Source organism: Magallana gigas, chromosome 1 (assembly GCF_963853765.1).
Source record: "Magallana gigas chromosome 1, xbMagGiga1.1, whole genome shotgun sequence".
NCBI classification, from domain to species: domain Eukaryota; kingdom Metazoa; phylum Mollusca; class Bivalvia; order Ostreida; family Ostreidae; genus Magallana; species Magallana gigas.
Window position 1 is genome coordinate 10,049,104 of NC_088853.1, and position 25,498 is coordinate 10,074,601.

Sequence of the window (25,498 nt, forward strand, 5' to 3'; positions counted from 1 at the left end):
CATACAAAATTAACAAGACAAAACGGGTATAAATATCAAAGGATGAATTAATGTTAATTCTTAATGATGTTTAAATTACAGCAAAGTGTTTTGTAGTATAAAAATTTATTGATAGAGTTTTAAGATGATTTAACATAATATTGTATTTGTATATACATATATTTTCATGTTAAAGTGAAGTACAAATCAGTCAGTCTAAAAGCATTTGGTTTTCATAGTAGCAACACGAATAATAAAAAAAAAAACCACATATATATCTTTAATACAATCTTCATTCATATCATTATTGTTTTTATTGTTTTTTTAAACAGTTCCTAACGTTGAATACATTCATTTTAAAACTGGAATTTTCACAACACTTTCTTTACAAAGCAAGGAAAGCTTTGTTTACAAAGCAGGGAATTGTAAGCTCTGTAACTCGCTTATATCTTAACGAATGACACTTAAATTGTTGTTGCCTTTTAAAAATGCTATACTGAAGCATAGAAAACATCAAAATAGGAAAAATGAGTTGTGACCTAAATCGTGACCATGCCCCTTTAAGCTTTTATTGAAAGCATTTTATATTACGAGTATTTTAAATAACTGTAAGCATTAAAAAGGGTAAACTCTCAATAAATGTACCACAGTAATCAGAAATACAAACAGTTTAAAGTTGTATTATATTTTTTCTGTGAATATATAGCGTCATTAATTGCATTTTATATGTGAATTTTTGCTCATTGTAAATTTTGATTCTAATAAATATTACATGTAATACTAATGTGATTTATTCTTTCAAATTTTGGGCTGGTAAATGATTTCAAATTTTAACAAACATGTTGTCTTTTGCATTGTATAAAACGTACGTGGATACATGTACATTTATAAATATTAGTTTTCACAGGTTTAGTCTTTCCTTTATTGATTTGTACACATTTACCTATTCATATATGAAATTGATGTAAAATGTCATCCAACCTGTCTCTGCAATTTAACTTTCAAAAAAAGAAGAACGAAAACATAGGTATACTTTTTCTATAACTAATATACGATTGTAATGATTAAACGCAGTAATATTTTTGAAAAAACAAAAAAAGCAAGTAAAACGACTTTTAAAAATTGTGACTCGAGGTTGATTCAGCATGTAATCCAGATTTTGTATAACTTTCAGTGATTTGAATTCATTATTGAAAGATGATATTTAGTCACAACAATATCTAGGTCATATTTCTTTTTACGACGTAAGAATCATCGTATTGCTGTATTCTCATATGGAATTTCATTTCTTGATAGGTCAAGTTCTTGATAAGTTGAATCATCATTCATCTTAACATCAGTATCTGTGTAGTATTTGGACTTTTTGGAGCATGGTAAAAATTCTCGAGATATAGACACCTTCTTTGTATAAATCCCTCTAAAAAGTTTAATTTAAGTCTATGAAGTAAAAACAAGTAAAACTATATGATAAAAAGCAGGTAATTCCATCTTAGAAAATATATGAACCAAATTTTCTACGAAGAAAAAAAACCTGGTATATGAAAATATACAAAAATTGAAGATGTTGACATAATGAAACCTGTTTTGTTTCAAATGAAATACTTTATAACATTACCTGAATAAAAAGCATGCACCACTGATAAGAACAAAGTTGATAACGAGGGAAAATAATAATTCAACGCTCCAGCAGTTCATACTGGATTCTTTTTGATTCCACATAACAGGTGCTGTAAAAAGGAACACTATATTGTTAATTTGCGTATCATTTATGTTTAATGTTAGTAAACATGTTTGAATAAAGATGTTCTTAATGTTACATTTTTTTTAAAAAAAACCTGTCTGTTGGTATTCTTTCACTGATATCACAGTCAACTGATTTGAAAAGAAAATTATTCCGTTATGATGTACCTGTATCACACAGTTCTCCATGGAACCCGTCCGTACAGCAATAAAGACATCGTCCATTAAATCTGTCGCATGTCTGATTGAAACAATGCAGACTGCATGGGTATCGACAATTTTCTCCAAAAGACTTGGCACATGCTATGAATAAAGACAAGCATTTAAACAAGATGCCCATAGGCCTTAAAGGCCACCTCAAAGGCAAAGTACCCAGATGGACCTGTCAGGGAGTATTATGTTTGCATTTGAGCTATATTTTGGATTCTTAACCCTAACTCGACACTTTTCTGGGTGTTACCTTTGCTTGTATTATGTGGTGTTTTTTTGCTCAACGGATAAAGGTATAAAAAAAATACTGAGTCACTACCCCCCCCCCCCCCAATAAAAAACTGAACTAATGTACCATGGACAGTGAATTTCACAATGTAAGAAAAGGACATTACAGAAATAACAGTAATACATTTGGTTCAGAGTTAATGACAGTGGAAGTACAGAACATATTATAAACTATGTGGCCATATTGGCTCTACTCAGGGATCTGAACCCTTTAACCAAGGGTTATATTCCCAATTCAGATAAGATGGCTTTATAGCTATCATGATCGTTATTTCATCTTCACCTACTGATCTTGTTATAACGAGAAAATAATTCGTAACTACAAAATATCCTATTATTTAAAAAGTCGATATTAAATGGTGCGTTTTATTGTTATGCTTTCTATGCAAAATGGATGAACAAATGAATTTTTTTTAATAAGTGAAAGAAATTTAAAGACAGGATTAAAGAAGATTGATTAATAAATTATTCAACCAAATTAATTGTTATGAAGAAATTTCGACCCCCCCCCCCACTGGTGGTCCCACCCTCCCACCCTGGAGGTATAGTTTGATAAAACTTGTATCTACATTTTATGAGAGTACAGTGATTTATGCCAAGTTTGGTTTATATTGGCCTAGTAGTTCTGGAGAAGATGAAAGTTTACAACAACATATAAATCGTGATCAGAAAAGATCACCGGAGCTTTCGGCTTGGATGAGCTAAAACGTACGACTTCCATTTGGCAAAAACTGATATGAAATAATTAAAACTGGTATGATCATATGCATTGTAATATCCTGCACAACACAATATTAAAAGATGAAAGAAAATACCTTGTTCACACGAAGCCCCTGTCCATCCAGCATCACACCCTCTGTCACACTGACCAGTCACGTGGTTACAGGTGGCTTTGTCTTTACAATATCCTGAACACTGTTGACTACAATTTGCACCGTACCATCCTCCTCTACATTCTATGGATATAAAATACCAAATTCAATGGTACATTTTACGTTATTTCAAAAAGGGCATTCATAGTTTTCAAGTGATCACAACAGAGTCCGATAGACACCGTTTTATTTTATCATTTCTTAACACTTCATCCATTTAACCCTCTTTAAAAAATTTCAATAGACATATAATTAAAGTTAAATTATACTTCAAAAGTCGCTATTATTGTGCTTTTTTATCAAATGAAATTGGAAATAAGTAAAATCTATCATTTCCAATATAAAATCATCAATCTTAACGCAAAAAGGTACGAAGAAATATTCGGCACTCTGGGACTGAACCCAGGTCGCCTGGGTACAAGTCCACCACGCTAACGACTGAGCTACGCGGACTCTCCCTTCGGGACTTTAAAGCCCAAAATCTTAAGAATGCGTTGATCGTTTGTAAAAAATATTTTATATTTGAAAGTTCTGAGAGCGTCTCTGTTGAATAAAGCATTCCAGTAAAAAAAATAAAATAAAAATAAAATGAGGTTTTTCATTTCCTTCCGGTGACTACCAGAAGTGACTTCTGACGTTTGTATATGGTAAAGACACTGCGGCTAAAGACCATTTACCATCTCTGAAAATTTCAAATTTGTATCTGGAACAGGCAAAATCATTAAATTTTTAATATCTAGGGACCGGAGGTTACGATCAGAAAATTGATAGAAAATTTCTTAAAAATTTTGTGCTGAATACGTCTTGAAAGTTTTATGAAAATTGACTGAAACGTTTTTGAGAAAACGTTAAAGAAAAAACATAATAATAGGTGAAAATAAACAGAGCAATAACAATAAGGTCTTCGGTTGAAACGGAAGACTTAATAATACAGGAAAAGAAACAAAATAATAACAACTAGATACGATCTCGTTACGAGTAACGAGTAGGTCCTCCGTTCAATTTTTAAACGATACGATTAAAATATCAATGAAATTTCAGAATTACCCCTCAACCACTCCCTGTCATATAATGTATACGATTGTAAATATCCTTTAAAATGCTTAACAAAGTGTTTTGCTTTTTCAAATACAGCACATTAAAGATTTAAGATTTTATCCCCTAAAATCCATTATTATGTCATCAATAGGTGTGGCAATGAGTTTAACAAACTGATATTGTTAGGATCAACAACTTTGCTTCTATACTGCATTACAAAATCTTGATCGTTTTTAAGGTATGTGTAAAAGATTTTACGAGTGTCTTGGCCATTAATTTAAGTGACTAGCCCCTTTTTCTTGAGTTCATTCGAAAGGTCTCACGAATACTAACATTTCTTGGTCTTCCGTTTCCAGCGAAATACTTTATTAAAAAAATTCTCCGTTTTTGTCCATAATTTTTTTGCAGAATTGGCTTGATAATTTTGCATTTTGTCAATTGTCACTTCCGGTTCTCATCGGAAGTATTCAAACAAATAAAGATTGTTTGAAAGTTTAAATGTGTTTCTTTGACAGTTTTAGAAAATTTGAAAAAAAACCCAAAACAAAACAAAAACAAAACAAAAAAACCCTATAGTTTAGTTGTCTAATGCTCAAAACATACTAACTTTTATTTTCACTGAGGACTGCCGTTTGTCCGTTTCTAGTCCAGAAAATAAACACAAAAAAATGACACTACGAGATCTAAAAAACGGTGACGATTTGAACAACCAAACGTTGTGGTATTGTAGCCTTGTGTACGTATCTGTGTTGAGATTATTTTATTTCATTCGTCCGGGCGTCACCGGAAGCACTTAAAAAATAATTTTTATTTTTTTATCTAATTTATTTTACATGGAATGAATACGTCAGTTTAACATCTTAATTATGTTATAATGTTAAATAAGCAAACCTCTTTCATTTCCGGTGAGATATAGCTAATATCTTACGTCGCTTTCCTTTTTAAAAATTAAATAACAGAGAGATTTTAGTCACTGTAAGTTTTTGAAACGATAAACATATATGAATGGTATACACTTGGTTGAAGATGTGACGTCACTTCCGGGGTTCAATCAGTTCATGATTTTCACACGTTTAACAAACTTCCTTGGTGTTTCATCTAGCCTTATAAACAGAGATATACACTTGGCAAATGTCCAGGAAAAATCAGCTTTTATTTTATTTAATTACTTCCGTTCGTCCGTTTCTGGTCCCAAGACAAAAAACCTAGTTTTAACAAGATGTCATTTTGGCAGGGTGTATCGATATTTCATCGAATTAGATAAAACTAATCGAAAGGAAGACCTACTCGTTACTCGTAGCGAGATCTAGTTAAGAATACTGATTATATCTTTTGATATGATAAACTCATGTAGTTACATTCCAATACTGTAAATCAATATGGACACATAGATATCTTTCGAAGGTTATCGATAATTACCTTCGGAGCAAACATCGTTTGAACCTTCTTTACAATCTTTACATAACCCATACTTCCGGGGTTCAATCAGTTCATGATTTTCACACGTTTAACAAACTTCCTTGGTGTTTCATCTAGCCTTATAAACAGAGATATACACTTGGCAAATGTCCAGGAAAAATCAGCTTTTATTTTATTTAATTACTTCCGTTCGTCCGTTTCTGGTCCCAAGACAAAAAACCTAGTTTTAACAAGATGTCATTTTGGCAGGGTGTATCGATATTTCATCGAATTAGATAAAACTAATCGAAAGGAAGACCTACTCGTTACTCGTAGCGAGATCTAGTTAAGAATACTGATTATATCTTTTGATATGATAAACTCATGTAGTTACATTCCAATACTGTAAATCAATATGGACACATAGATATCTTTCGAAGGTTATCGATAATTACCTTCGGAGCAAACACCGTTTGAACCTTCTTTACAATCTTTACATAACCCATCTATAGGAAAGCATGTCCCATTGCAATTTTGAGGACATTGAGAAGAACAGTTTTTCCCATACCACCCGGCTTTGCAAGCTGTAATTCTCAAAAAAAAATGTTATATAAAAATTAAGCAATTCAATGTTTAAAAACGTCTTTTTATAATGATAATGTAGCTTTCTTACAGCTATTACAATATTCGTCCATGTACCCATCCTGACATCCATCAGGACATCTTCCACTGACATGGTTACAATGTCCATTGTTTTTACAATGGCTACTACAACGTTCTTTACAATCCAGTCCAAAATACATTGGTGTACATTCTATATTAAAAAACAACATATATCTTCAATACCGATAAACTACTCATTACGTAACATATTGATCATTGCTCTTATTAACTATAGCGTTAGACGTGATATCATTAAACAACGTAAATGTTTTATATGTTTTTGTTTATAGTAGCATACTCTTCCTGCAGTTAGCGTCTGTGTATCCAGGATCACAACCCCCGTCACACTGACCAGACAGTTTGTTACAGGGAAATTCATCACGACAGTGACCACTACAGTTCTTGTTACAACCATAACCATAGTTTCCGTCATCACATTCTGTAACAGATTATATTTATATGAAATTTATTAAGAAACTAAAGGGAAAAAATTCCCAATGTATCTGAGTTACCAAGTTAATCATTCCACTGTTATTGAAAAAAACAATAAATAAAAAATAAAATCGCCCCCTAAAGAAACGAATGCAATCATTTTTTTTATTCAACATTTGTCAAATCTTAACTTCTATGTATTCTCTAAATAAACTCACAGTAAATATATTCACTCTTTACGTATTCATTCAATATTATTTTATTGCAAGTATATTTTGATGCAAATTATTCATGACTTTGATCCGCGGAAGCGTGTGCATTACCTTACTCCCATGATTGCTATTTCGGGCTTGTTTATCGAATATGAATGTATGTTTTTGATTTTTTTTTCCCACAATAATAACTTGTCAGTTAAAATTAAAATATACCTTATGGATGATAACTCATCAGAACATTTTTAAATGCATGATGTAAATATTTATCCAGTAATGTCAATAAGACGTTTTTCTTTTCTTTTTTAATAAAAAAATATTTATGAAAATAAATAACTTCTTTTGATACACATAGGAATATATAGAGGAAATCTTTAAACTTTCTTCTCAAAAACTATGACGCCAGGAAAGCTCAAATTGAAATGGAAGCATCTGTAATACATATAAAACCTTTGGATAAAGGAAAATGTTCTATAGAAAGGAAATGTAAGGCAATCATTTAGCAATATTTCTAAAATGTTGTCAATTTGATTCAATTTCTTTTTAAAAAGTGATTGTTTTGTATTTCTTCTCCATAGGGCACGTCTCTTTAAAAAACTTTATCCATAGGTTAGAAAAATATGAACACAAGATGTGTTTTATTGACATTAACAATATTAAAAAAATTTAAACATCTTGTTGACATTACTGGTTAGGGTTTATTAGATATTAATATCATGCATTTAACCACATCAAATTTTAAACTCCTCAGTGAGTTACTTGCAACCAAACAGATTTTCCACCTTTTCGTACAAAATACAAAACAATTCCTACAGAAAACTTAAGGGCATATATTCTTTTTTGAACAAGGCAATCTATAATTTTGGTGTAGCATTCCACTTTAAATCTAACAAGACATACATGAGACAATTCGTTTTTTTAGTAACTTCTTCAAAGAGAATAACCAATAATTTCGCAAATATTGTGCAAAACCTATCTTTATTAAGCACATTCTTCCTATTATATATAAAAAAAGAACTGCAGTAATCAAACATGACACTTGACAGGTACCCAAGCCACGTGAGGTAATACGCGACTAAATTCTGTCTGCCCAGTACTATTGGTAAATTTCAAAGTGATTTGCCTCTCAGAGCGTTTATAAATGCAAGCTATTCATGAGTGCCTGGCACGTGAAAAGATGTGAAACTCAATTGACAGAAGCAATCTTTCCATTATAGAAGTGGGGTGCACTTAAAGAAACTGTTGTATTAACCGAACAATAATTATGTACGGGTATTTATAACCCAAACCGCTGTTTTTATCGAAAATAATTTCATAAGATATAACTATAATTGTTTTTCAACAAAATATATTCTGAAAATAAAACCGAGATAAAAATAATAATAATAAAAATAATTCTGTCTTTTTTGCTCTGGGTTATTGTACATGTATCATGTACCGATAATCATGATCGGGTTTAAGTTTTATGTTTACAATTTTTGTTTTCCGCGAATTTAATGTACCGCGATTTTAACCTGATATACAGTAGTAGTTTCATACATCCACAATTACACAATGGCAATTATCATTTGGTTTTTTAAGTTTACCAAGGTGCAAGAAATCCCGGCCCTCGTGTTACATTTAGTTTTAAAATTGTATTGCATTAAATGCTTTATGCTACCAAGGCGACACAAATATGGCCGTTTACATAGCTTCAGAAAATTTCCCAAAACAGGTATAATGAACACATATCACACCAAGATGAAGTAAAAACTGAAATAGCTTTTTATTATTCCTATATATTTTCAAGAAAATGTGAAAAAGTTGAAGCATTCTTTTCATTTGTTGTTGAAAAACTTTTCAATAAAAGTCATTTTCAGTAAAAATATGTATGTATTCATGAATGAACAATTAAATAAATTCATGTATTAAATAATTAGCATAAAATGATAAATATATGTGGCAAATGCTAAATTTATATAAGCTTACATTGTAATTGAATGAGTTATATCGGGGAAAATCAATGGCTGAGCTCCATAACAACCAATTCTACTCTATAGCAATCATTTTAAAGATATATTTAATAAACAAAATTTATCCAAAATGCTATATATAATTAAAACTTGTTGCAAAGGAGATAAAGCTGTCGTGCGTGTGTATGTATGTATGTCCATTTCAGCCTTTTAAGCAAGATTCAAAGAAAAGCCTCGCATGATATGTTCACCAAACTTCGTACACTTTATATGGGTAAAGGAACTAGATGTACAGTGAGCAAGCTTACAACTGATACCCCCCGCTAAGAAAAAATCATAACTCATGTATTTTTTCTATTATAGAAAATATTGGATGAATCTATTTCACCGTCCATTTTCTATAAAAAAAAAAAACAACTGATCTATTTTTGGGAGTTGATTTTAATCAACTCTCCTATGCTGTCACGCAGACAAACCGAAAGTGAAAAAGTGTTTGGACCTCAGCACAAATCATCGCTGCTGACAAGACTTAGTTCTTGAAAATAATTGATAAATTCGATATAATGTATGCGAAAGCAATTTTTTTCAAGGAAACTTATTCATAAATACCTTGATAATAGTCAGATTTTAAATGGTACGAATAATTTAGATATTTTTTGTAGTCGTATGTATTCCTACGCCAGAGTTCAATATAGTCTCGTTCAACTCGACGCTCGGCTGTTTCCGTAAATCTCCGACAAGCAGAAAGTCTCTCTAGCTTCTCGGAGATTTATGGTGTCAGCCAAGCGTTTGGTTGAACGAGACTAGAGTTCAATATTGCTTGGATCCATACAATTTTCGAGAAATGTTTCTATTACTGATACATAAATGTAGTTTGGTTGAATTAATGTTATCTTAAAATATTATTTAATAACATGATTCATATGGGGGTTTCTCGACATTCTTGTCGAAAAAGTCCAAACATTCATATTATAAAATTGTGCGTAATTCAAATAAAAATTAGAAACGACATGTACTTGTCATGCAAAACAACATATCTTTGATTTTAAAATACATAAACATTGACAAAATCAACAGTTCTTCAGTACTTTGATTTAAAACTGTTAATGCTCATATGAGTACACAAACTATTATTCTATTATTAAATTTCATTTAAGTTCAAGTTAACTGTTATTGCATGAGGACATTTGAATTTGCATCCTTATGTTAACAAACATGACTCGAATCAAACAAAATTCCACATGTCAAACAGCCATTCAATATAAAAATGTTGAATTAATGGTATACTTCCAATGTTTCTCTATAAGTAAGATATGAACCAGACACAAATTTTGCACTTTTTTCTGCCAGTGACCTTGACCATGCCCAAATGACCTTAGGTCAAGGTTATGACACACCCATAGGTCATAAGCAAACTTTGTGTGAAGTAAGAACTTCCAATGTTTTCCATTAAAAAGATATGGACCGGACACGAATTTTGCGTTTTTTCTGACAGTGACCTTGACCTTGCCCAAATGACTTAAGGTCAAGAACATGATACACCCTTAGGTCATAAGCAATCTTTGTGTGAAGTTAGAACTTTCAATGTTTCTCCATAAGAAAGATATGGAAAGATGTGGACCAGACACGAATTGAACAGACAGACGGACGGACAGACGTTTGCGGGGGGTATAAAAACCTTATTCATTTCCAGGCCTTTAATCATAGAGATCACTTAGAACGCCGTATGCTAGACCCATTTTACCAACCAAACACTGGTAGATAGATATAAAGTACGTAAACAAATCATAGACCTTTATACCCGCAGGAATTGACGAGCTGCCCTATAAAGTCTTAAATCTGAAAATGTTGCACAAAATTAATATTCGATGCAAACATAACACTGTTCATATGACATCATGCAATCATCTGCCTAATCTTTAAAGACAAATCCCGGACCCCAGAATTCCACTGAATTACAGAGGAATAAGTCTGAAAGATTTACAGTTCCTTCCTAAACAACAGACTTACCGCGTACTTAGAAGACAACAAGCTCTAAATAGATAAGGAAAGGAGGTTTCATAGTCATATTTCGTGTCTGGATTACATCATTCCCTTTAACAGTATCATTTAGAACAATAAATCAACTTTTGTCATATTCATTGACCAACAAAAAGCGTTTCACACTGTAGATCGAGAATTACTCTAGTATTTTCTTCTTACAAATAGATCTGACGGCAACTTTTACAACACTATCAAATCTCTTTTTTCAAACATAGAATCTTTTGTTCGGCTAAACGACGAGTTTAATCACTGGTTCGGTTGCATTGTTAGAGTTCGGCAAGGAGAAAATTTATCCCCATTATATTTTCGCCCTATTTATAAACGATCTAGTCGTGAAATTAAATACATTTAAAAAGGAGTCCAAATTGCATGAACAACTACAACCAAAGTCTGCTTCTATACGCTGATGATATTAATTTGATTTCCCACTCAGAAAAAGACATGCAATACATGTTGGATACCGTCCACGTCTGGTGCAGAAAATGGCGATTACGAATTTTTTTCGCAAAAAATCCAAGGTTTACTTTCGGTTTACTTTAAATAAAAAGTATCAACTTTAACTTTCATCTAAAAGAAAATTATCTGGACTATGAGGGGTCTTAGAAATACTTAGAAGTGGTTTTCAAGGGGAAAAATACCGTTATTCTAAAGTGAATGCTAAAAACCTAACCAAGTCCTGAGGACGTGCCTTGAGATCCCTAATCTAAAAATCAACGCAGTCAAATCGCTTGGATTCCGAACCTAAGAATGGCTTAAAAATATTCACGATGTACCAAAATCTCTAACAAATATCCTATTTAAATCAAGTTACTCCGTCGAAAAATGCATTACACTAATTCTCACAAAACCCATCAGATCAAAATTGCAATGTTTAGCTATAGATGTTGTGTACTTCCCCTAAAGATTGAGACAAATTGCTACAGAGGAGAACAGGATATGTATTTTATGTGACTTGAATAAAATTGAAGCTGCATCATGAAAAGTATTTTTTATTACATGTCCAGAAGAGAAGTCACTTATTTCATGGAATTGGATATAATTTAACTATGATTCAATGTTACCAATTATAGTACTCTGTTCACTGATCTAATATATAACTACTCCCGCCAAATTGCTCACTTTATATATTAATTATACAACTTGAGACAGAAACATTCGACAAAGCAACCTTACAACTAAAACACTCGTATGTATTCACTATTTGACAGTTTTAGAGTAATTCTTAGGTCTGTTGGGTCGGGTGTATAGACATTATATCTGTAAAATTAATTTGTAATTAATAACATACACAAGTCATTATAATAAACTATTTCCTTACTTATTTCTATGTTGAACTTTTCACACCCCTCAGGGCTGGAGTATGAGTATGGGGGTCGCAGTTTAAAACTTGCATTTTGTCTAGGTATGATTGAATAGTGATATCACAAATTGTTGTTCTTAAGAAAAATATTTTTAAACATATTCCATTTATGATATATGCTTTTACACTGAAAGTTAAATTTCCCTTTAGGCCCTGGTGTTGGATATGAAGGTTATGATTTTAAAAACGTATCAGTTACACTACATGAGGATGTTTGCATAATGTTTTCACTATTTGTAAAGTTGTAGACTTTTAGAAGATAAAAAAGTCCCTATACATTTTCATTCTGAACATTGAACCTCTTTTGGAGTCGCGATAATAGCATAAGGGTTTAAAGGGTTTTTTTAACTTTAGAAAGATATCTGAGGATGTTTGCATGGTAATATCACAAAGTGTAGCAATTTGTGGTTCAAAAGAAGAAGAAAAGGTTTTGAACATCATACATGTTTCTACATTGAAATGTCAACCCTTTTGGCCTTAATATTGTTTGGAGGTCATGATGCAAATCACTAAGAGTCTACACTACTAGAGAATGCTTGCATTAAAATCTTACAAATAGTTATCTCACAAATTGTAGCATTGTAGTTCTTTTAAAGAAGATCTGTAAACATTTTCAATATATATTTCTATGATAAACTTTAAACCTTTCTAGAGGCTTCAGTATTAATCCTGGTCGTGATTAAACAAAACATAATATTCATGTATTTAACAAAAACTTTTTGTAAATATTGGCATTTCTGGTGAAGTTCCTTAGGGGAATATTTTTCTTAAAGAACATATCGCATGTTTCTAAAGTATACGACATTTTACACTCTTTGGCTTCCTTGTGTATCTAATAAGTACTCCTAACAGTTTGTTAACGGTATAAAAGAGGTAATTAGCCATAATATCAATTTAAATTATTGCCCCGATCGTTAAAAAACTCGTTAATTAGATAGCGTGTCACGTGGTACAGTGACGTCACATGCGACCTTCTTCGAACAGCTGATTGTAAACAAATTGTAGGATAAGCATTATCTTCTTTAAATTTTGACATTCATTCACCATGTAAGTTATTTTTGTTTACATGCTGACTAAATTAAAAGAATCTTATTATTCAGTCGTACATGTTTGAGCCACTAGTACGGATAAAAAACGATGATATTGCCGAAAAAGCGACGATGAAGTCGGCAATGACGATCAAATTGATCGACGTGTAAACATTGTAAACACAACATAGTAAGGATGGTAGCTCAAATAAATTTGTTAAAGGTGTTTATTTATTAAAATCTACAACAGTCTTGGTTTTTGGCGTTCCTAACGACTCAGAATGTTCATTATTGTAAAACTGTGGTGCACAAGAAGTTTGTTTCTTCGGCAGTAACTGATCACAACTTTCTAAGGTTGTTTACTCTCTATTACACTGGATTATAAAAGCAGGCAAGAACGTTTTCCTTAATTATTGTTTATTTCTGTAAGATCCCATCTCCGTATTTTTTTTATCCATTTATGTATAAATGTATATCAACAAACTGTGTCTATTTCTCGCGTAAACAATCAATATCGACAACTCGATCCATGACTTCTCCCACAAAAAATAAAACTCACAGAAATCTCACCTACCGTATTAAAATTATGATTTCTGCAGAGGTGAGCTACATGTATGTATGAAAAAATCATGTATACAAAACCGATGCATACATGAACGTATAGTTTAACAATAAGAAAACAGCTAATGAAGCGAGGCGGTATCCAAAATGGCGTCCCCTCTCGTTATTTTTCTCCGATGAACTTGCGTTTTTACACAGGCCCCTGTGCATTAACTTCTATTTTTTTCTTTTTGAGAAATGAATACGATTTATTTATGAAACTTTAATTACAAAAAAGTACCATATAATTAACAATATATGAATTGAATGTTTATTCATAAATCCTCTCGTCGACAGATAGACCCCTATTTGTCACAAGATTTCCGCATACTTTCGTAAGGGAAACTTAAACAAAACCCAGTCGAAATCCCCATTAGCGGTGGCTAAATCACCCGCAGGAGGCACAGAACACCATCATGTCCCGTTATCGGCAATTTAATAGGTGATAATTAGTTTAATTGTCGTTTAAATCTAATCCAATTACAAAGATGGCTAACAGCACCTTCTCGCTCGAGGTTGCATATGACGTCACACATCATGGCGGGTAGATCGAGAAAGAAAATATGCATATCGCGACATTTGAATTTCATCGCTTTCAAACCCACGAATTAGGAAGAATATTTTATGAAAACGTCAATAAACTTCATTTTAAATGAGTATAGAATGATTTTTTTTTAAATTCCAAAATTTGAAAAACATGCGATATGTCCTTTAACTGCTCCATTAGTATCTACCATTTAAAAAGGATTGTTTAAAATAAATAATTCAGAATTCCTTCCCATTGCATTAAATTTGATACCGAGTTTTATCATATTTAGTCTAATTGACCTTAAGAAGTTGTGAAATATGTTAAAAGTTTACAGACAGTTGGATAGACGACAATAAGACGAAATGACCGACAGACAGAAATACGTACTTACGACGGACAACAGGTGATCAAAAAAGCTCACTTCAACATTCAATTTAGGTGAGCTTAACACAACAAGGTCCAAACGTTTCTTGTTACTTTCTTCACCCCCCCCCCTCCCTAAAAAACAATGAAGAAATTGCAAACAATAATAAAGAAAATAGTAAGCATACAACATTTGGCGTATTTACCTTTCTCACACGTAGTTCCTGTCCATCCAGCATCGCACCCTCTGTCACACCGACCAGTCACGTGATTACAAGCTACACCGTCTCTACAATGTCCTGAACACTGATGTCTACAACTGTCACCGTACCATCCTTCTCTGCATTCTGTGTTATATGGATAACAAAGAAAAACATAATTGTAGCATTATTATTATTTTAAAGGTGCATTCTACATGTGATTATTTGATTATTGACTTATTTTTAAAGGAATATTCAGATATTTTTTCTATTGAATATAATCTAACTTGGTAAAATATCAGGTTTTGTAAAATATGTTTTCTGCAAAATATCATATTAACATGATTTATTATTAAATACATGTAACTAGATAGATGAAATAATCTAGTTATTTAAATTACATATACATCAATTATAGGTTCTCTTACTTGTATCACAGTACATTTCAGTCCATCCAGGTTTACATGCAAAACATGTCCCACGGTGTATATGGCACGTGCTATCTTTACAGTTTATGGGACACGATAGATTACAGTATCTACCATATACCCCATGTTCACACTCCAAACATGCTCCACTTTGCATGTTACATATGTTGTCTTTACAGCTGTTTGGACACGACAAGTTACAGTAACCGCCGTATACTCCATTTTCACAGACAAAGCATGTTCCACGTAGTATGTGACATGTGTTACCTTTACACTTGACTGGGCACGGAATATCACATTTACTGCCATACACACCAAGTTGTTTACAACCTATTGAAATCATTGTGAAATAATAGTTAGAGATACGAAAGCACAGAGGGCTCATTTAGGAAACAAGATTTCATATACGAGATTCAATATTTAATATAAATAATCAAATCATGGATCAGAAAACCTGTATCCTTGCGAAACATACTGGTCTAATTAAAGATAATCCGAACATGCTCTTGCTTACAAAAGTCATATTATGATTATATACTGGTTAAATGTGGTTTGATGAATTAGCCAATAAAGTTTAAATAATTAAGGTTGTAATAACATTGGTTGATTCGATAATCTTAGTTATATTTCTAGCTGGTGTGTATTCTTCCGCACTGAAAAACATTTTTTTAAACTTGCCTGATAGATGTGTTTATTGTTTATGATATAGCATGACTCCTATCATATAGTTTTGTATAATATGATACACAAATATGTTATATGCTACAATATTATATATATATATATATATAATATTGTATTGCTTGACATTATATTGAATTATATAATATATAATAACGGCACTTCGTGTTGAATCATATGATCTTATGAAATATAGTAACGAAATAAATCAAGTATTGTTTCATTTGATATTGTATTATATAATTTGCTAAGTATTATATCACATGATGATGTATCATATGATACAATGTTATATAAAATCACATTGTATTGTATGATGCAAATCATGTTATGCATAATATGATTTTCTATCATGCAATACGATATCATACCATGTAATTTATAAGTTTTAAAAACCTTAAAATAATGATGTACTTTGTGACAAAATATTGTATTACATGTATATGATACTTTACCACATATTTATCTCAATATACGGTAGATATTACTCATGGGATAATGTTGATATACCTCTGTGTGTTCTTACGCCACGTGACGTCATAATTGAACATAACGTAGCTTTAGGCAGATTATTGGCGTATAATGAAAAAGAAACAAAATAATTCAGTTGAAAAGCGTTGAGTTATAAATGTGAACCATTTAGTACTGTTTCAGTTTTTTATATATAGATTGATAAAACTATACAATAATCTTCAAGGAACTTTTTTCATGAGTAAAGTAGTTGACGTTTTGTAGTAAATGTGTTGTGCTGCTCACAATTATAATGTTTACAGAAAGATTGAGGTTTAACAAATGATTGAGGTTTAACTTGGGGTAAAACAAGTGATAAAAAGAATCTCTCATGATTTGCGATGGTATATGATTTTTCCTATACCCTGGCCAAGGCTTGGGGATAGGAAACGCACAACTCTTTGGATAAAAAACATATACATTCCCAAATCATGAGAGATCCTATATATATTTTATCATATATTGTATATAAACATATTGGATGATGTGATCAGAAACAATAATGTATAACACGATACAGTACCAAATCATATCACATGATACAAAATCATATCTTGATACAATGTTATAACATATGTTACAATATCATTTTGTATCATTATATCTAACAGTAATATTTTGTATCTTATGATATATATTGTACAGTACCATTGGGTGCAATGTTGTTTTTATATTATTGAATTGATAAACAGTTATCTTACAAATCCGTATTAAATGAACATATGCTAATCAAACTATATAAACTAAAACATAGATTGTGTCTAAACAGTATACATGAATATCCTAGATTATTAACAATGATTTGAAGCTTATTAAATTCACATAGTAAAAATACAGGAAATAGACCTCAGAGTATGCCCTCCCCCCACCCCTTCTGAAAATAAAAGGTACAAAAACTGATTTAATCGTTTTGAAGGTAAAATATACCCATGTTAACAAATCAGTTGTAGTTCAGAGCATGTGTGGATGATATTTAATTATAAAATATGATATTCACTTACTTTTTTTACATAAAGTTTAACTCTCAAACTGAAACAATATACATTGGAAACCAGCTCCACACTTGATCATTACGCTGCTGCATGAAAAATCAAAGTACTGAAGTACTGACGGGAGTTGATTTTATCGATTATTATTTATCTTAAAATCAACGATATGTTTTTTTGTTTGGCAAGTAGTTTATAATCTCTATTTGAATTACGCACATTTTTATAATATGGATCCTTGGACTTTTCCGACAAGAATTTCGAGAAAACCTCTGATGAATCATGTTGTGTAATATTTAAAAATAGAATTGATTTCATTAAACTATGTATCGGTATTCTAAATATTTCAAGAAGTGTATGGATCCAACCAGAAATACACCTTAGTCTCGTTCAACAAGATGCTCGGCTGTATCCGTTAATCTCTGTTAATCAAGTAAAAGATACCAGGTCACGTGATAGCTTGATGATGCGACCTCTAAATATAGACTGACTCTCTGCTTGTCAGAGATATACGGAGACAGCCGATGGTTGAACGAGATTAGATTGAACTCTGGCGTAGAAATACATACGACTGCAAAAACTTTCTTAGGTATCTATAAATAAGTTTCCTTTTTAAAAAATGCTTCAGCGTACATTACATCGAATTTATCGATTATTTTCAAGAACTAACTCTTGTCAGTGGTGATGATTTGTGCTTGGTCCAAACACTGTTTCAGTTTTGGTCGCCAGAGTAACTGCATAGGAGAGTTGATTAAAATCCACTCCCAAAAAAACCAAACAAGTTTGATGTTGTAAGGATATAGGTTTTCAGTTTCATGATTTCATGTTTTAATTTGTATAGTGAATCTCGAATCCCAACTTTTATATTTCGAATCTCGAATGAGTTTCATAGAATTTAATAGAGGGATTTGATGGGACAGATATAATTTTCGATATGAACATTTTATTTTTCTCACCTGCACGTGATTTTAGAAAGAAAATATAGAAGAAAAACATCCCCTTCGATCAGATATGTATTTTTTTAATCGTTTATAATTGCAATATAATTAAGCTTTAGTCGAATACAGAAAGGAATCATAGTTTGTTTGTTTTTTTTTAATTGATTGTTTATGTATAGGCCTACGCCGCATTCAATAATATGATGCAAAACAAAAATTTCGATATCTAAATTTAGTGTCTTACATCTCTAAGGGGCAGTGACTTAAGAATTGTAATTTTTATTACCCCTACCACAGGGACCATAAACCTTTGGTAAAACTTGTAAAACTGGTGCAATTTTTTTTAAATATTCTGCATATGTAAGCAACTACTGGACATTCAGTAGAGAAACTAAGCACACTTTTTTGATAAACTGGAATGTCTCTATTAAATTGTGAAATGCATAGCCCCTTGGTCAAGGGTTCAGGCCCTTGGTCGGGGGTAAATATGACCGTAAAGTGAAAATGTATTTAATGTAAGAAAAGAAAACGCTTCTCTTTTCCCATATTTATGTTTAAGAAAAACAAAATGCGTGAAAATTATGTCCATAATACATGTACCCTCTACCGAAATTGTGAAATTCATGACCACTGGGTCAGGGGCTCAGGTTCTGAGGTGCAGTCAATATGGCTAGAAAGTGAAAATGTATTGAACCTTAGAAAATATTCTATGCGTATATACATGTAGTACGGAAAAATTAAAATGCATAATTATGATGTCTTAGAAGCATAATATATAAATTCATGGCCTCAGGTCTAGGGCGGAACAAATATAAATATTTTTTTTTGGCACAGGCACAACTACAATTGTTAAAGGGCCAGAATATTAAATCTTAGGAAATATTTATCTCTACTTCAATATATGTTTGAGAAACACTACATGCATGATATAATCAAAACTTCCACCAGGCCTTATCTCAAAATTGTGAAATTCATGATACCTTTGTCAGAAGTTCAGTCCAATACGGTAGGACCAATCTTAGAAAATATTCTTCTCTACTCTGCAGCGGGAGTGAAGGCAATGCCCGATTATGGTTTCCACGAAGCTTTTCACCTAAATTGTAAAATTCATTGCACTTTGCTCAGGGTTTTAGACCCTATGGTGGGGCCAGAATTGTCATAAAGAAATGTTTTTCTCGGTATTTTGTATTTCTTCTGTAGTTTGAAGATGAGGGCGATAAACTAAATAATGTTGAATCATTTTCTTTTTCGTGGGGGTTAATATTCTTGGGTAGCCTGGTTCGCAGGGACGTAATTTCGTTGATTGCAATTTAAGGATAATTCTGATAACTATTTAACAAATGCTTGTATATACGTCATGGGGATGTATATTCGTTGGCAATGGTTACTCACTAAAACCACGAACACTGGTCCCACACGAACAATGATGATTCGACAATACATTTGTTATACCGTCCTCTTATTTCACGGTGAATTTCACTGAGGCTAGGATTCTGGCCTTTTAGATTGTTTTTTTTTTATCTGAGCATGTATGATATTATATCTCACAGATGTCGCGCACATGCAGTATTGATAATGTTTGTAATTTGCTGAACGTTGTTTCGGTAAATGTATTTGATAAAATTGATACTGCTAAAATAATTTATTTTTAGGATAAATGTCTTTTCAAATTCTTAAACAGGAAATCAATGGTAGGTTTTCATAAATAAGGAACAAGAAAGAACATTTAAGTAACATGATATAAAAAAAACATACCTTTTACAATGACTTCACAGAGCTCAGTAAATACATTAGTAAGTTCATATCCTGTAGGGTAGGAGACTCCATCAAATCTCTCGTTGTAAAATATCACATAGCGTCCGGATTCTATACATTCTGTGGTAAAGTTCAGGGGCGGTAACTGTGGTCCGTCCTTGTAACATAAAGTGGAACCTTGTATTGCACCAGTGTTGGATACATACAGTGAGAATCCAGCAAGTCGTCCCCTTTGACGGTTGTCTATGCAAAACCAAGTATTTAATTCGTCGTTTATGTTTATGAGAGAGAGATGAAGGATGTGTGTATGTATGTGTCAAGTAAAAGTGGATTTTAAATGAGTATCAAACTTCTCATTTGCACCATTTTTATACAATAAAAAAATATAAATTTCTGTCTTTTATACAAGATCTCTAGGACGGCATTTCAAATCGTTTTTGAGTTCACCTTGCTATGTAAAATATTTTAAATAGAGAAAAACGACATTCAATATGCCCTTACTATTTTCTAGGATGCCTATAACACTTTTCAAAGGTCTATATTATTTCCTATAAAATCATGACATTCTGATAAACATCTATATAATGCAATTGAGAATTGAAAAAAAAAATTCATGTGTACCGCAAAAACATAGCAGGAAAATTCCTACCAATAATGCTTTTCCCAGAGAAACCTCCCTGGATTTAATACGACACTGTGTTTAACTACCTTTTCGATTGGTCGAAACTAACAGCAGCTGATACTGTAACCAGATAGCCGTATATGTATGAAATATTATTTTATGATTGTATTCTGCTTTACGTTAAGTCATTAGCTTGTTGTGCGCTCGATACGAAATAGGTGTATAGTGAATAATGTTAAAGGTCATTGACCGAAAGGGACAACTGCGTAGTTAGAACTCGTGGTTTTAGCGGAATGACTAGGAAGAATAAAACTCTCGATGATGATTGGACTTTGGAAAGCGGTCAACGAATGCAAGACTCTTAATTGTAATTAACCTTTAACAATGGACTTTGTTATAAGTCACTTATGAACTGTGACCAGAAATGATATCCTAACAATTGCTTATTTTATATTACTGATTTTTATACTTATGATTTGATTAATAATTAGTAGATGGATTTTTAGACTGATAGCAGATTGATTTTATATTGCTTTTATACCACTATACGATTACAGTGCTTAATAAATATCATAAAACTCCAACTGACTTATGATTTCAAAAGTCTAAAGAATAACAACAGAAGGATCACAATACTGACAAGAACTGACACGACTGAAAACGACACGCCCTGTTTATCCGAAAGCTATCGTGGTTTAAAAAAAATCACGGAGTCAACAATATTATCATGATTATGTCAGACTCAAAGTTTGACAGGAAACAATTTGGCTTTTTCTTTTATGTTATGTACATTCACTGTAATTTAGTGAATTTTGCTTCCTTTTTATAATCAATTCATTAATAAGTTAAAAAGAAAGATGTAAAAATAAACAATCTATGCGAGTTATAAAGGTAGCGATCATTGCAGAAAAAAATTACATAACCTGTGATAACGGGTTATGTACTTTTTCTGCAATGTCACCACCTTCAAATCCCGCATGCATCACCAAAACAAAGCATTTTATTGTTTAAATATTTACATTCATCAGGAATTAATCCCTCTATTTCATACGAAATTTGATTGTACACTCATACATGTAGTTCTGTAAAAACCGACAGGAATGAAACCAACACGCCCCGTTTATCGATTGGCGAAACCTTCAGAATCACTGACTGCATGAGAAAACCATGCTGATGTCTGATTCAAATTCCTGTAGAAGACATTCGGCTTTTCTTTAACGCTCTGATGTACATGAACAATATGCGAGCTAATTTTACTTACTTTTTTTACAATCAATTTATTTATTTGTTAAAAGAAAGATGTAAATATTAAAAATATTTTTTTTCTTAAATGATTCATGCGGGTTATGTAGGTAGCGATAAAAAAATTACATAACAACTAACGCGGGTAATTTTTTCTGCAGTGTCGCCAATTTTATATCCCCCATGAATTGAAAAAGTCATTCTATTGTTTAAATATAAACTTTTCGTTCATTTAGTACGATGATAAGAGGTTTACGAAATGCTGATTTTCATTTTAAACCCCAAAAGTTTTTTGTGCAATTCGTCAAATACAACGAAAATTAAAATTTGTTACTGTAAAACAGACCTATTTAATTAAATGTTTAGTCATAATAACTTTTGAATGTATCATCATACAACTTTAAAATGGATAATTGTAGCAAGGACAACTGACGTTGAACGTATCATTTCTCTCCGAATGTGTGGTGTTAAAATTGAAATAACAGCATCAAGAATGAGTTCTAATCATTTTTGGCAAACATCAAATTCAAGATTTTGAATTTTCGAAAAAATATTACGATATGACACTTGGATTACATTGTTGATGAAAACTCAAAATCTTAGTACAGGTTGATATGAGATGAAAACAATCAGACATCGATCACTTCATGCAACAGAACTACTCATGAACTGAACTCAGACTGATTATTATCAAACCTTTTACTAGCTCCTTTCTGTTGATAGTCGCGTGGAAGTGAACCTAATTGATTAAGAAAATTGACTGCATAAGGTCACTCGCGCGTGAACCCTAACGCAACTTCTTTAGACCTTCCACGCGACCATCAAAACAAAGGAGCGAATGGGAGGTTTGATTTTAATCAGACTGAAACTGAACAGAGCACAATTCAACTTGCGTACAAGTAGCAGCTCTCAGAATGTGTACAATTAAAATGGTACATACCATAGTTTTTGTAGTTCTTAAACAAGATGTTTATGTTGAAAATATTGAATGTTCCATTTAAATCTACTTTCCACCACGTGGTTTTGTCCGGTGCAGTCCTTCCTATTTCATCTGCCCTCGTACACGTAAATATTTCTCTATCAACTGCGCTACTTGCTGCATACGCAATTGGCTGACCTGGGGCTATCTTTGATTGGGATGCGACCGCTTTGAAGGAGAGATCATCTGTATAAAAGTATGTCACTTGTTTTAATTTCACAATACAATGCTTTTGGTGAAACTAATGAGCAAAATAAATGTTTTATTTGTTATCAATAACCTCCAGATAATCTAAATGACCGTTTGATATACCAGAAATGAATATAATTTGTCTTTTATTAACCGGTATCTGATAAACGATAACCAGGGAACGAGTAATAAAGATAAAAGACTATAAATTATCGGATTGTTTTACGTTTTGTAGGTTATAATCGGATTTGATTTGTGAAAGTTATTTAGTAAATAACCATATACGATTGTTTGACTGCATTAGTGTGAGCTCCTTCTTATCACTTAGTTTTGATTAGGCATCACGTTTGTCCAGGTATTGCGTCTTTTCTTATTTTCGTTTGTATTAAACTTTTGATATTTTCGTCATATCATAGTTATTAGTTTAATAGGTAACACGCACTTTTACCATAAAATTTTTAATGTCGTAATACTAGTATCAAAGATGCATCTTAAGAAAGTATGTGACATCTGACGAAAATAATGTGAATTAAGTACATAATCAAAATGATTTTATTGTTTTAGAATTATCGAATTGCAATATTTGACCTAAAATGCGTTCAACACATTTTTGAAAAGGTAAAATTTTAAAAGTTTCAGCAAGATTCGAATGATTTACAGATTCGTAGATAACGCTCATACTTTTGTTATACGCTCTAAGGTACCAATTCCAGGAAAGTTAAATATATAAAACCACAATTTCATCGTTTGTAGGAAGTATGACACAATAAGGAAGTGCCTCATACCAGCACTAACACCCAGTGGAAAAAGTGTCCCATTCGTGCAACTTCTATGGCTGAAAAAGTAACTAATCGCATATTTCTTCCCTCAAGAGTATTGTTTTAAAAGTAGATAAAGCTTGCCTTGAGCAAACAATACTTAACCCAAAAAACGAAATGCATGAATATGATACTGCAGGGTAGATAAGGCTACCCATAGCGTTGATATGCTAGAGAAGGAATAATGTGATTTGACGTCATTTAAAAGGCCCCGAATCTGTATTTCTATAGGCTATATGAAAATATACCAAAAACAGTAATATGTTTTACGGTGCGACCGTTGGAGCGAGCGCAGCATGTGATCAAATAATGAATTATGAAAAATCAACATAAATAAAAGTATCAACGTAACGTAAATTAATTTGAATGCAAAATAAAATATAATCATGCCTATTTTTTCTAGTAAATTTTCATTATTCATAATTTATAAGAATTTTTATTTATTTAAATAGAATTCATCTCAGATACAATAGGTTGTTGAATAATAAAGATTTTAACGTAATGTTTATTTGCAGTTTATTTCCTCTTTTCTTGCTGCAGACATATTTCTTAAACTTACATATAAAAAATTGACTTATCATAGAGCCCCCCCCCCCCCCCCCCCCGTTGAAAAGAAATATAATTTACGTATGAAAAAAAAAAATTGCTGATCATATAAGAAAAACGGTTTTGGACCCCCCCCCCCCCCCCCGGGAGGATGTTATAAATGTGAAAATAAAGATAACATTAAGCAGTTAAAGAGCGAAATGCATACTACGCACTCACCATTCCTCACCCGGATTAGAATTTCCCTGATTTTGAGAATTTCTTTTTCATTTTGCTTGTAAATATTTTTTGAATGATGCTGCTGCGCCCCCTTTTAAGAAAACGTTCCTGGAAATTAATTACTGCAAATATATAGTGAATAAAATAAATGTGAGCATTCATCCAATTGAGAGCAAGTTACAACTGTTTGAACTTTCCTATTTAAAAAAAAAAATGTCCCCATTCGTTAGCTTTGCAAGATTTTGAGAAGATTTTGGTATTTATATTTCAGCAGATTTACAATTTAACTACTTAGAGTAATTTCCCCTTATTGTGACGTCAAATTTCACGTCGGTCAAGTGTCGTCTGTCTCTTTGAAAAAACCCTGAAAAAAACTAAGTGAAATATACTGTTTTGTGTACTTAAAAAGAATGATATTCTTGAAATTACACAATTTATCTGTTTCTCAAAAGTTTTACTTTGATTCTCGCGAGAAGGAATCAAGTCTAGTGAGATCGTCCGACATTGATAAATTGCATTGTGGGTCGAAATTTACTGACGCCGAAAAATTCTGTGGGATCATCCATTGTGACGTCACTCGAAGGAACGACAACTTTGTTAGTCTTATTAAGGTCTTCCGTTTCCAACGGAAGACCTTATAGTTTTCGTAAGATTTCTTATTAAGGTCTTCCGTTGGAT

General features: G+C 32.1%; 1 protein-coding gene across 1 annotated transcript; it reads right to left on the minus strand.

The window, feature by feature from the left end:
* Positions 1-2,892: 2,892 nt before the first annotated feature.
* LOC136275535 (multiple epidermal growth factor-like domains protein 10) lies at positions 2,893-23,229 on the minus strand. Its single transcript, XM_066085027.1, has 9 exons — positions 23,010-23,229; positions 20,206-20,448; positions 15,336-15,665; positions 14,914-15,054; positions 6,487-6,627; positions 6,199-6,339; positions 5,981-6,109; positions 3,033-3,173; positions 2,893-2,948 (listed from the first exon to the last, which is right to left on the minus strand). The coding sequence occupies exons 3-9, from the start codon at positions 15,490-15,492 to the stop codon at positions 2,893-2,895; spliced, it is 906 nt and encodes a 301-aa protein (XP_065941099.1). The 5' UTR covers positions 15,493-15,665; positions 20,206-20,448; positions 23,010-23,229.
* Positions 23,230-25,498: the final 2,269 nt, after the last annotated feature.